Genomic DNA, 13,768 nt, shown 5'->3' with positions numbered 1-13,768 from the left:
AAGGCTTACCACCCTTCAGATCAGAGGTCGGGTGTAGATTTCAGGCTCTGGAATTTCTGAGTTCTTCCAGGTATTTGCCACTTCAGCTGATTAGAGTCCCTAGCCCCAGATGAGTGGTGATTTCTGGGACTTGTTCTGTGATGTGGAGGAGTGGGCCAATCCTTGGGTCCTTGCTCAGATCCTGGGGGACCTTCCCCAGAAGCAGCTTGACTGTCTGGGTGGGGCCAGAGTGGATGTATCTATCCAGGAATGACAGGGCCAGAGATAACATCTTCCTCAAGTGAGTCACACCAGAAGCATGGAGCCATCGTGAGGAATGCTTTCTCTCAGAGGGAGGTCACAGCTGCCCCTGTCTCCATGTCCAGGGAGCTCAAGATGACTTACATGACTCATTTAGCCTTTTATCCATCTGGTGCAGGCCGATCCTTAAACCTTCTGACTCCAACCTTAATATTTCCTGAGAATCAATGGGGTGGAGATACAAACCTCCAATGTATTCACCATTCTGAAAAACATGGGAAGAACTGTATCATTAAAATGATACTTAGCATACAAAGTTACGTGGGTATTTTGGTCCTTTAATGCTGGTATGGTTGCCAATCAATGGAAACCATTTCCCCTCTTAACTCTTTTTGGTGGTGGTGGTGGTGGTGGTGGTGGTGTGTGTGTGTACATGTGTGCTTACTCATGCATGTGGAAGTCAGAGATTGACTTTGGGTATCTTTCTCATTGCTCTTCACCTTGTTCTTTGAGACAGGGTCACTCAGTGAACCCAGAGCTTGCTGTTTCAGCTCTACTGACTGGCCAGCAAGGCCCTGGGACCCCTCTGTCTCCATCTCTCCTCCCCAGCACTTGGGATTATAGACATGTGCCCTCTAGTGCTGGGAATTGAACTCAGATCCTCACGCTAGTGTGGCAATTAAGTCATCTTCCCATCCCCATAATTCTGTGTGTGTGTGTGTGTGTGTGTGTGTGTGTGTGTGTGTGTGTGTGTGTGTGTTATGTGCATATGTGATGCAGGGTGCTTGGCATAGAAACAAAGCTGGTGGTGTTAGAAGCCAAATGTAGATAGGGACTGCTTTTTGGACATAGTGTATACTTGCCCATCCTATGGACTTCTTCCCATTTCTGTGTATGAGGCTTGGCACGTGGGCCAGGAAGTCTAGGAACACATGCTATATCAGCGGGTGTCCAGGGCAGGTCATATCTCCACGAGTTGCCCATGTCTTCTGGCCTCTGCAAACAGCCCAAAGCTGATAGTAGTGGGTGGGAGGATGCTGTAAGCAGATCTTGTGAGGCCATGTCTTTGAAACGCTTCCTAGTCAAGACTTTCACTGGCTTCTGCTGTTCCTCTCTGAAAGAAGCTTGTTTAACTTGGCCCTGGACAGAGGGACAGTCACTGCAGGGCCACTGCCTTGCAATCCTGGTGGCTTACAAGTCTCTGCAGGCCAGATAATACCTTTCTGCTAAAGGTGGTGGCTCTGCCTGGTGGTGGGCCTGCTGAACATTCTGATGGACTAGATAGAGGTCTGGGAAACGCCTTAGATTATACCTTAACTCAACTGTGGACCAGCTGGATGACACTAACAAGTTGCTTTACCTCTCTGGGCTCTAGTTGTCTCTCGCTGTGAATGGCAGGTTAGGCAGGGTAGTCTGTGATGTCCTTTGGTCTAAAGCCTTTAATCTTTACGCTGTGTCTGTCCACAGGCCTTGCTCCGGGCCAGCTGTACACGTATCCAGCCCGCTGCTGGCGCAAGAAGCGACGATTACATCCACCAGAGGACCCGAAGCTTCGACTCCTGGAAATAAAACCTGGTAAGTGCCCTGTGGAGCTCAGCTGGGCCAGGGGCAGGAGAGCTGAGGAAGCCTGAGCTGCCCATGGCAAGACTCACTGCTCTGGTGTCTACGAGGCGGTTTCTCGGCCCGAGGCTGCAGATCAGTGGTAGAGACCTTACCTAGTTTGCTCAAGGCCTAGAGTTCAACCCCTAGACTGCAAGAAAAGGTGAAACAAAGTAATAAACAAAAATCCCCAACAGAAGGAGTTTCTGGCAGAAGAATGGTACCCGTGTGGTGTGGTACCCAGAGATGTGGGTAGGCTCACTCTGTGTGTGAGTATAGTTTGTTGTCTTCCCAATTTCTCCGGGTTTTGGGGTTTTGGGCCATCTCTTTTCTTCCCTCTTGCCTCCCTTGAGAAGCCAAGCAGTGGTAGGGGCTAGGCCTCCGTTTCCTTCCCTTACTAGAGCCCAAGGAACAACAATACTTTGGGTCAGATCCCTCTCTTCCTTGTAGCCTCAACCAAGACACCCCGACCCAGGTATATTTTCCCGAAGAGGCCAGGGTGTCCTGGGGACCACCTCACACACACCTGTGTGACTTTCTGGAATGAAAAGGCTAGCTTGTTAAAACTAGAACTTGCTTTGGGGGCGAGAGAGTCAGGTTGTCAAGGTCACCCCTGGGGTGCAGGCTTCTTTGCCTTGACTCAACTGGAACACTTCAGACGCGTGGCTGTCTTCACATCCGTGTCTGGGTTGCAACGTGACAGAGTCAAGGCAAAAGCCATCTCACCCCAGACCTCTGCTCAGTGTGTGGGGTCCTTGGGTCCAATGGAACCCTTTAGTGCTGGGCCGGCTGCTCCTGCTTGGAGTCCACCCAGTGAATGGGTCAAGATGACAGAAGAAAACGACAGACCAGTGACTGGCCTGTTAGCCACTTTTCTCAGTGCGATCACAACCGTGAGGTCAGCACAAGTACTGTCCTCCCAGCATGCATCAGTCTAGGGATGATGGCGGTCTTTTTGGCATTTTTGTCCTATGCTCACATGTTTCTTTTTGAACTGCAGTGTGTGTTCGGCACTTTCTCACCTCCCGTTTTGACCTAGCCACACTTCAAGTACCTAATCGACACACATAGCTAACGGAGCTGTGTCGGTCAGTGTGGTTCTAGGGACACACAGAAAGTGTGACCCCAAGCAACACCAGCAGCGGTAGTGGTGGCATCTGGAATCAACATGAGTTTGAGGCCAACCTGAGTTTTATGTCGTGAGTTCTAGGTCAACCTGCGCTACATGGGACCCTGTCTAAACAAAAACCAAACAAACAACCCCTCCCCGAAACCAACAATAAAAATGAAAGAATGCACTGGGCAATGGTGGCACACACTTAATCTCAGCACTCTGGAGGCAGAGGCAGGTGGATCTCTGTGAGTTTGAAGCTAGCCTGATCTATATAGCAAGTTCCAGGACAGCCAAGGATACACAGTGAGACGCTGCCAGAGTAGAAAGAAAGGATGGAAAAAAAAAAAAGAATACTTGGCAAAGGATGCTGTAAGATCAAATACATCTAGCTCAAATGCGTAAAAGGCATCATTAACCCATTTCTTTACAGTGGTCCAGCTGGGTTAAGAAACTTGTTCGAAGTCACACAGGAATTCCTATGGGCCCGGCAGGGAATTCAAACGGCTTGAGTTCCTGTTCAGGGCTTTTCTGCTGCCTCAGAGAGTTCTCTTTAGATGTTTACTTTATGATTATAAAATTAATATATGTATTGAATATTCAAATACACGAGAGAGAGAGAGAGAGACAGAGAGAGAGAGAGAGAGAGAGAGAGAGAGAGAGAGAGAGAGAGAGAGAGAGGAGAGAGTTGCAATTCCTTCAGTCAGAAGTGCTGGAAGCTCAAACCTGACTAGCCTAAGCCAAAAATGGAAAACGGATGCACAGAACAGTAAATCTGGGTACCCAAAGTGAGGGCTGTACGTCTTGTGGTGTGTGCAACATGCTCTTCTCCTCCTGGGGAGGTCCCAGGCTCGGCACCCAGCAGGACAGTCCCCTTCCCCAGCTGTGGCAGAGAAGCCCTAGGGAGGACTGAATAGCTGCCTGGGTTTTTGTCTGCTCCACACATTCTTGTCATCCAGGGGCCTGAGTCACCACCTTCTTCAGCAGTGGTTTCTGATTAGCATAGTGCTTGGCAAAGCCCTTTCCAAAGCTTTCCTGGTCAGCAGACACCTCACACTGGAGGGATGGCGGGGAACAGTGTTCTAAGCTTATTTCATAGGTGGGAGCAGTCATGTGGACAGAGCCAAGAGTGTTTACTGTGGGGATCGTGTTTCTGAGACGTCAGGGACCACCGCTCGTGGGACTGAGGCAAAACGGGATTTTTGAGGGTTTTTGATCTGTCTATCTGCAGATGTTTACGCTGGGCATCCTGGCCTCCCAGCATCTGCTTCCTGTCTGTGGTTGGGTGGGAGGAGCTGTGTTTATAGGTGCTGGAGACTTGCCTCCACCACTGGGGCTGCCATGATGGCTGAGGGAGAAGGCGGCAGGGTTCGTGGTTTCTGGTAGCAGTTTCCTCCAGCACACGATGGCTCTTTGGGAGACCTTTGGAAAGACTTCCAGAGTGTCTGCTTCAAGTGTGAGGTGGAAGTGGCCGTACCAACTTCAGAGAAGAAGGCCCACATCAAAGATGCTTAGTGTTGTAGAGCAGGACCTGCTCTGGAAAGAGGAGCCACGGCTCTGTGAGGGTGGGCCCTTAGGGGTGTCCTTAGCCCCCCTGGGTGCAACTGCGCTGTCAGGTGTACGTGGGTACACCTGAGCCCTGGCCTGTTCTTCCAGCCAGGGCTCAGGTGCTGAGAGACAGTAAACAGCCCAGCTTGAGAATCAGGAACTTTAAAACCATACACACTTCTCAGAGACATGTGTTCCCGCTCTGTGAAACCATACCTGCTGTGAAGCCCGTGAAACAAGACACCCCAAACCCCAAGCCTTTGGCCAAGGGCTGGTTACTTCCCATCCTTTTCTGAGTTGGTACTGCCAGGTCTAGCATGGTGCTTAGAATGCCTCCACAAGTGGTGAGAAAAGATGCCCAGGAGTGGCCTTGGGGATCAATGCCTTAACCTAGCACACCTGGAAATGGCCAGGATGAAATACCATCAAAGCAGCATGCCGTGATCTTCCCGGAGATGATTCAGGCTGGCATTTGAATTTATGTGTGTGTGTTTGTAGTGTACGAGCATACATGTGAGTGTACATGTCGGCGTTCATGTATACCAAAGCCAGAGATCAGTCTTGAATGCCATTCCTCAGGAACCATCCACCTTGTTTTATAAGACAGGGTCTCTCATTGGCCTGAAGCTTGCTGATTCAGCTAGTTGGGCTGCCCAGTGAGCCCCAAGAATTCTCTCTCTGCCTCCCCAGTGCTGGGGTTATAGGGACATGCAATCCTGCCTAGCTTGTAGAGCTTAGCTATTTTAAATGTCGATTCTGGGGATTGAACTCAGGTCCTCAAGCTTGCATGCATGCACTGTACTGACTGACCTAACTTCCCATTCTAACACTTGGGTTTTTCAAAAGAGTCAAAGTTTTAGGAACATCCCTTCAACATGGGCCTCAGCAAGCACACAGGCACCTTCGGGCAATGTACAAGGTGACACTGTCATTGGCTGGATTCCCACAAAAGGATGAAGAACGCAGCCCCTCTTCAGTGCCCTCATGGGAGATGCAGTCTCTGCTTTCATCATTTATAAGATGCAGTTTCTACCTAGGGAACCTCTTTTCTTTTCTGGGGTATGTTCTCTCTAAACAGGTTGATTTGGACAATTTTTTTAAATGGCCAGTTCTTAGTTTTATTCCGTTTGGGTTCCAAGAGAGCTCAGAGTTTTGATCGATACCATTGAGTGTGACTCAGAGGAGAACCACTAATGGAGTCTCTGGAGAACTTACTATATAATTCCTCTTAGGTCAGGGGTGTGTGTAGCTTGAGTTTTCCTGCCTGGCCCACAGTCAGGACAAATCTCTATCACCTGCCAGTCCCACAGCCACTCAGACCCAACCAAGCAAACACAGAGACTTATATTGCTTACAAACTGTATGGCTGTGGCAGGCTTCTTGCTAACTGTTCTTACAGCTTAAATTAATCCATTTCCATTAATCTATGCCTTGCCACATGGCTCATGGCTTACCGGCATCTTCACATGCTGTTTGTCATGGTGGCGGCTGGCAGTGTCTCTCTGACTCAGCCTTCCACTTCCCAGCTTTATTCTCCTCCTTGTCCCGCCTACACTTCCTGCCTAGCCAATGGCCAATCAGTGTTTTATTTATTGACTAATTAGCAACACATTTGCCATACAGAACATCCCACAGCAGGTATGTGTGCATGTGTGTGTGTGTGTATGTGTGTGTGTGTGTGATGTGTGTATAAGTGTGTCTCTGTATATATGTGTATGTATATATGTATATATAAGTGTGTGTATATGTATATGTGTGTCTCTGTATATATGCGTGTATGTATGTACATATGTGTGTATAAGTGTGTGTGTGTATGCATGTCTATATATGTGTGTGTGTGATTATGGCAGTGAAGGAAACAGAGGGAGACGGAGAGATATGGTCCTCTTCGCCTGTGACAGAGGAGGGAAGTCTTAGCACCTTCAGCGTTTGACAAGTACTGGCTCAGAGCTGGGAAGATGACTCAGTGACAAGCTTGCCATGCCAGCACCTCTAACCTCATGCCAGAGAGGCGGAGGCAGGAGGGTCTGTGGGTCTTGCTGCCCCGTGGTAAGCCTATCTCAAAAAGGTGGTGTGAAGTGGAGGCAGAAGGCCAGCAAGATGGCTCAGCAGGCGAGGGTGCTTGTTGTCAAGCCTGATGACCTGAGTTTGATCCCAGAGCCCATATAGTAACAAGAGAAAACATACTCCCACAGGTTGTCTTCTGACCTTCACATGTGTGTGTACACACGTGCACACACACCCACACCCACACTCACACCCACACTCACACCCACATAAGAAAACAAAGAAAAAATGAGATGGAGAGTGACTGAGGAAGAAACCAATGCTGACCTCTGACCTTCACACACATGTGCACACATTTGCAATGTGCATTGATATACACGTGCGCATATATATACATATATATGTATATATATATATATATACACACACACACACAAACATGTACATAAATACACACATGAACACATCCACATGTACACACAAACACAGGTCCATTGGACTAGACATTTTATTGCTGGTGATATGTCATGCACACACTGTCTTAGTTACTATTCTATTGCTGTGAAGAGACACCATGACCAAGGCAACTCTTACAAAAGGAAGCATTTAATTGGGGCTGGCTTACAGTTGTAGAGGGTGAGTCTATGATCATCATGATGTGGAACAGACAGGCATAGCAGTAGAGCAGTAGCTGAGAGCTTTACGTCTTGATCCATTGGCAGCAGGGAGAGAGAGAGAGAGAGAGAGAGAGAGAGAGAGAGAGAGAGAGAGAGAGAGAGAGAGAGAGAGAGAGAGGAGAGAGAGAGGAGAGAGAGAATTCCTGGCATGGGCCCAGTGGTACACCTCCAACAAGGCCACACCTCCTCATCCGTTACAAAAAGTTCTGCTAACTGGGGACCAAGAATTCAAACATAAGAGACTCTGAGGGCCCATTCTTATTCCATCTACCACACATAGTATGTGCTATTTAATTTTAGATACATATTATCTAAACTATAAACATATTTCCTTAAATATGGTTATTGTGGCATTGCTCATAACCACAATAAACAAAGCTTAGAAACTATTATGGAGCCCTTTGACGGGGCCTAGTTAGTTGCATATTACATTTATAAAGTGCAATATTATTTTGCCTTTTAAAAGTGTGACTCGCCGGGCGGTGGTGGCACACGCCTTCAATCCCAGCACTCGGGAGGCAGAGGCAGGCGGATTTCTGTGAGTTCGAGGCCAGCCTGGGCTACCAAGTGAGTCCCAGGAAAGGCGCAAAGCTACACAGAGAAACCCTGTCTCGAAATCTCCCCCCCCAAAAAAAAGTGTGACTCAAAGGCCAATGAAGGCAGGTAAAGGTGTTTGCTGCACAAGCCAGGTGACCTGAGTTCGATCCTCAGAACCCATGTAAAGGCAGAAGGAGAAAACCAGCTCCACAAAGTTGTCCTCTGACCTCCATATGTGTGCCGTGGCATATGTGTGCCCCATCATGCACACACACATGCATACACATATGTAGCACGAATTGTTAGAAGGTCTTATTAATAAAAACAAACCCAGAGCCAGGCATTGGGGTGAACACTGAAAGATCAGAGAAACAGAACAAACCACAGCTAACCTCACCTCACCAATTCCTCAGCTGATCTTGTTTCCTCAAACTGGAAGCCTCTGTGTCCTCATCTGAATGGCTGTTAGAAGCCTTAAAGCTTAACCAGGCTCTAGTTCCTGGTCCTCATGCCTTATATACCTTTCTGCTTCCTGTCATCACTTCCTGGGCTGAAAGGCATGTGTCACCATGCCTGGCTGTTTCCAGTGTGGCTTTGAACGGATCTCTGCCTCCTGAATGCTAGGATTAAAGGCGTGTGTACTACCACTGCCTAACCTCTATGTTTAATATAATGGCTATTCTGTTCTCTGACCTCCAGATAAGTTTATTGGGATACACAATATATCAACTACACACATATGTACACTCCCCCACAAATTTTTAAAAAGCGACTCAAGAAAATCAAAGATGTCTAAGATATAAAGATAACTAGGAAAAATAATTTGTGTAACATCATATATAATCTTCTTTGGATAAAACTTGCTAGAAGTCAGTAATTTATCTATCTTGGCCTGAATCTCTTTAAACATACAGAAATTAGAAGAGTGAACTTATGTTGGAAGGTAACCAACCACCTTCTCACACTTCTGGGAGGGTGGGCGCTCCTGGACATGTCCTAGGAATTTGGCCGTGTTGAAGACTCCTGGGTCCCCTGTTGACACCATCCTGAAGCGCATCCCCCCTCCCCCTGTTGGCTTGTGGGAGGAGGACTCTGTTCTGTGCGGACTGAGGGTCACTGCCTGGAACCAGATTGCCCCATGCCATGAGCATCCTCCATGTCAGATCTTGCATGGAGAAGGAGGAGGGCAGGCTACAGAGCATCATGCCCAGCCTCAGCTTGTTTTCCTGTCCTCCTTGAGGTCCCGGCATGGCCTCATGGGCTAGGTGTGAGATGGCTGTCCCTGTGTCTGGACTGAGCTTGGTGGCTGTCAGGAAACCAGGTCTGGACATGGCGGGGGGGCGGGGGGGGAGGGAGGCTGTATTTGGCAGTCTAGGGAAGGTTCTGGTTTGGCTCCCCTGAACTCCCTGAAGGACACAGCTCATCTTCAATGAGGGGGCTCCCCATGTGGGGACAAAAAGAATCTGCCTTTAAGTCATTCGTTCCTGGCTAGAGTTATGACCGGATGGAGGGGCTCCTCCTCAGTCTGGCAGCTTGCATTCCACCTCTCTGTCACTGTGAACATGTCACCCCTCCTACGTCTATTTCTTGTTGGGAAGACAAAGGTGGGGTGGGGTGGGGTGGGAAGGGGCTTCGAGCTGGGAAGAACTCTTTGGAGTCTCAGGGTATCCATATTGTCCTGGACCTATGCGTTTCTCGCATTCCCCACTCCTATCTCTCTGGAGTGAAGGGCCTGCAGGCTCCCACTGGCCTGGTGTCTGAAGGACGACACACACAGAACTACTTCTCTCTGCCTGACAACTGAGTGCAGTGTTCTCTGGGGCTTGCTCTTGGTCACAGAGACAGAACAAGGCGTTTTGCCACGTAGAGATGTCACAATTCCTGCAACAGGAAATCTGGGGCTAGTGAGAAGCCTCCTCCTGGTCACCCCCCAAGAACTGAGCTCTGTCCTTGAAAAGGGGAGAGGGGCAGGTGGGCAAAACTAGCTCCTTCAAAAAGGAGCCTTCAACTTTTTTTTTTTTGGCCTGGCGAAGGAAAGAAAAAGGTTGGTAACAAACTTTTCCTTAGTGTCCCTCTGGATTAAACGCTCAGCGAGTTGAGCATCTTTCAACTCCAGACCTTTGGTCCCTGTGGTCTTGGGAAGATATTATCTTCATTTTAGAGGTTGGGAAACTGTGGTGCAGATTAGAAGGTTAATTTCTCCAGGGTCCGTGGTGAAGCCGGGAAGGCGCACTAAAGGGAGCAGGTCGGGACTGGCATCGTTCTCTCCAGGACCCGATGTACACGTTCATCCAGGTGCTCGCAGACTCACGAGGCTTTGAAGGTCTGTCTGTCCCCTGCTCCCTGAGACCCTGAGGCTCCCGTCAGTCAGCGCCTCTGGCCTGCCACGCTGGGGCACCAGCAGGCTCTTTGCTTCCTTTGCTGAACTCCAAGGGTAACGGGAGGGAAGGCAGCCAGAAACGAGGTCTGGTTCTTTCTCCTCATTTTCTTGTTTTGGGCAGCTTTTCAATGACTGGGGATGAATGACCAGGATGTACTTACTTCCCTCCTTGGGCTGCTGATGTTGGGGGGAACCGACAGGAAGGCGGGAGCCCTGAAGGAGACTGTAGCTCAGGATGCCCCCAAACACAGAAAGCCATAAGCCAGCCAACAAGTCAGTTACAAAGACCCTCGGAGGGGTATCCTGAAGGGAAAGGTCCAGGAGGAGGCCGGAGCCTGCCGAGGGTGCTGTCCCTGCCGCGCAGAACTGCCAGAACTCTGCAGATGGGAGCAGGCTGTGGCCAACTTCCCCAGCGTTTGCAGATCCTGCATCTTAATTAGTTCCCTACTGTCTGTGTACATGGCCCACATTTTAATAGTCTCTGGGCTTCTTCCACCATTTGCTCTCTGATGCTTGATGTGATTTCTCTTCTCCCCAAGACAGTTCCCCCCCGGTTCCTCTAACACCCTCCCGTCCCGGAACAGCTTAAGGAACGCTGATGTGCCAAGCATGTAGGTTGAGATTGATGGGGCTGTCGGCAGGCTCCTGTGCCCCCCAACCCTCCCCCTCTGCCAGGCACTCTTCAGATGGATGAGTCAGGTGGGGGGTGGTGGGGTGGTGGGCACAAGTGAAGGCGGTGAAGAAGAGACAAGCAAAGCCCGGAGGTAGGTGTGAGCCAGTGGTCAGTGTGACCTTCTGCTGGGCCCGCCGCGAACGCTCCTGTGTCCTTCCGAGGGAGAAGGACACGGACTCCCACCCCCATCTGTCAGTGTTTATCTGCCTCTGTGTGGGGGTGTCTGAGCTTGGGATGGCCGGGAGAATGGATGCCTTCGAGTGCATCAGGGGAAATGACCTGTCATTTATCTCTTTCCTGCGATGTCAGAGCCTGAAGCCATCTATCCCAGATGCCTGCCTCAGCTGCTTCTCCAGCTCCTGGTGGCCCCAGGAGTAAGGGGAGCTGGGGAGAGGTGGGCAGGCCTCCAGCTCACTTCATGTTGCAACTGTCTGCGCCCCTGGGACCTGCTCCTGGGCTCCCCCGTGGTCTCGGGGGCGGAACTGGGGTTGACGGAATTTAGGCGTCCTTGGCACAGCGTGTGCTCCTGGCAAGGGACACAGGCCTGCAGCTGGAGGCGGGCAGCGTAGCTGCATGGCTGCTGCTGTTTCTAAGGCTTCATTTTAGAGCTGGGCCAGAGAGCCATGTTTAGAGAAGGGGCTATAAGACTGAGAATCACTTAAGTCTGCCATTACCCGCCCCCCCCCCTCCCCGTACTGCTTCTCACTGACAGGTAGAGAGAGGGCAGGGACCCATCTTCTTCTTCAGCTGCATCGCTAGCAGCCAGCACAAAGGCCTAGTGCATGGTAGAAGGATGACACAGAGTTGTCAGATGAGGCTGGGAGAACATACTGAGCTCTCTTTGTCCTTTCACAGACGAGGGAAGCCGAGAGAGGGAGGAGGAGAGAAGCCTTGGCCCAGAGCTGGGCTTCCCATCCAGCTCCATCACTGTCCTGGGCCTCTATTTAGTTGTAGGTTGGAGACCCCTTTCCGGGGGGCTCTTTCCTTTTCTCATAATCTATTGGAGAGAAACCGCTGAATAGATATCCCAAGGCCTAGGTTCAAGTTCAGACTCCTGCAACCACTAGCTTTGGGAGCTTGGGCAAGTTACCTGGATGATCTGACCTTGATTCTTCACGAAGAAGCTAATGGTAGCTTCTTGAGGGCGTTCTAAAGCCCAGGTGGTAGGGAGGCAGTGTGAGGAGGCCCAGCAGTGTTTCCCCTCCAGACGATCTGGAGTGAGCCCAGAGGCCTCCAGGGGCCTCCACTAACCCCGCACCACTCCTCAGTATCAGCGACGGGATTGTTGCCCACAGCTTGCTGCACCGCAGGGAAATTGTGCTCTGTCTTGTCTGCAGCGGGAACACACAATACCTCTGAGTTTTTCCCTAAAGCCTCCTTCTAGAATCTTCTATGTTGAGGAGAGTTCTGGGAACCTGGCTGTGGGACCCACTGTCTGCTTTTACTATAGCGGCTGTCCTGTGATAGGCCAGGGCAGGTAGCAGCAATGGGACAAGCTAGGGCAGGCCCATTTGCCCAAGCCTGTCCTCTGCTCTGGGGGAAGCTGGTCTGTTTTCTTCTTGGAGGACCATTCCTCTGTGGACTTGCCCAGATCAGGATCTACATCTTGGTCCCTTCAGCGTGAGACATCTGGCCTTGGGACAGATTTGTTATGTAGGGAAGCCGCCTTGCTTGGGGACCAGGGGACTCCTGCCCAGTGCAATCTGGATGGGTCTGACAAGGAGATTCTAAGGTCCCTGAAGACAGAGCCTTGTCCCTGTTCAGCCAGCTCTCTTCCAGCCCAGGCTTATCCTGGGGCTCTGTATGTCGTATAGAACCTCCTAACTGGTCTCCTCATTTTTGTCCCCCGCCCCTTTCAGAGTGATCCTGTTACTATATAAGCATTAGCCCTGCTACTCTGCTCAGAACCTCCCGTGGCTTACCATCACGCTCAGGGTGGAAGCTGATATTCTTGCTGCCACCTACACAGCACTTCAAAGTCCCCATAACTCCCTGTGCGTGTTCCAGGCAAATGGCAGCTTCAGGGCACATGCACAAATGGCTCTCTGCCTGTGATGTCATTGCGTGGACATCAGAACAGGCTCCTTCTCACTTCTCTTCCAGGTCCGTGCTTTCCTGGCCATGTTTAAAAGTACCTCGACCCTCCTATCGCCCCCACGTGCCACTTTCCCAGCCACGCTCTGTCTTTTCTCCAAAGCACCGATTACCCAATTGTCAGACTGTAGACTTTACTCACTCATTTCTTATATCCCTCTCCACCTGTATCATCTCTTAGGAACTTGAATGTAAGTTCCATGAAGGCGGGGATTTTTGCCTCATCCACAGCTGTGTCCCAAGCACCTGGGACAACCTGGTGCACAGTAAGTACTCGGCCATATCTGCCAAATCAATGGACAAAGCAGGGTGCCGTCTACCATGCCACTGCTGGGTCTCCTTCAGAGCTGCAAGGGCTGCCCCTGCATTGGGGCAGGGGCCATGTCTCTGCTTGGAGCTCCATTCACGCTCCACCTCTTCTGTCCCTTTAACTGCTCCAGATTCCGCCTGGTTGCTTCTGCCCTCCCTGGGCTGTACCCATTCTGGGGAAAGCTGGGTCTCACCATGCCTGGTGGTCTGAGAGTATTGGAAGTTAAGGAGTTTGGTACGAGGAGCACAAGAACAGGAGCATAGAGGCAGAGGAAAGAAGGGAGCCTAACTCTGGACCATCTCCTGGGCTCAGACCTTTCATACTGCTGTCTCTTCATTTGGTCCTTAGCGACAGTGGAGGTGGACTTTGTTCTTTCAGTTTTACAGATGAGGCGTTCAAAGCCAACTGTGTGGTTTAGGGTAGTAGAACTGAGATTTCATCCCCAAATAGCCAACCCCTTTGAACTGCTTTTTACTTATTTACAGACAGGAACTCATGTAGTGCAAGCTGGCCTTGAACTTGCTGTGTAGCCAAGAATGGTCTCGAACTCTTGATCTTTGTAAGTGCGTGTAGTCACATCCATTTTATATAG

At 50.3% G+C, this 13,768-nt stretch overlaps 1 protein-coding gene across 1 annotated transcript in view; it reads left to right on the top strand.

Moving 5' to 3' along the window:
- Dpf3 (double PHD fingers 3) overlaps window positions 1–13,768 on the top strand; it is a 241,535-nt gene that overhangs the window by 92,504 nt on the left and 135,263 nt on the right. The window contains exon 4 of the mRNA XM_059279190.1: window positions 1,708–1,815. Coding sequence (XP_059135173.1) covers window positions 1,708–1,815 — 108 coding nt within the window. The remainder of the gene's footprint in view (window positions 1–1,707; window positions 1,816–13,768) is intronic.

This window comes from Peromyscus eremicus, chromosome 14, assembly GCF_949786415.1.
Source record: "Peromyscus eremicus chromosome 14, PerEre_H2_v1, whole genome shotgun sequence".
NCBI lineage: Eukaryota > Metazoa > Chordata > Mammalia > Rodentia > Cricetidae > Peromyscus > Peromyscus eremicus.
Note: the sequence above shows the minus strand (reverse complement) of the source record. Positions and strands in the feature narration are given on the sequence as shown.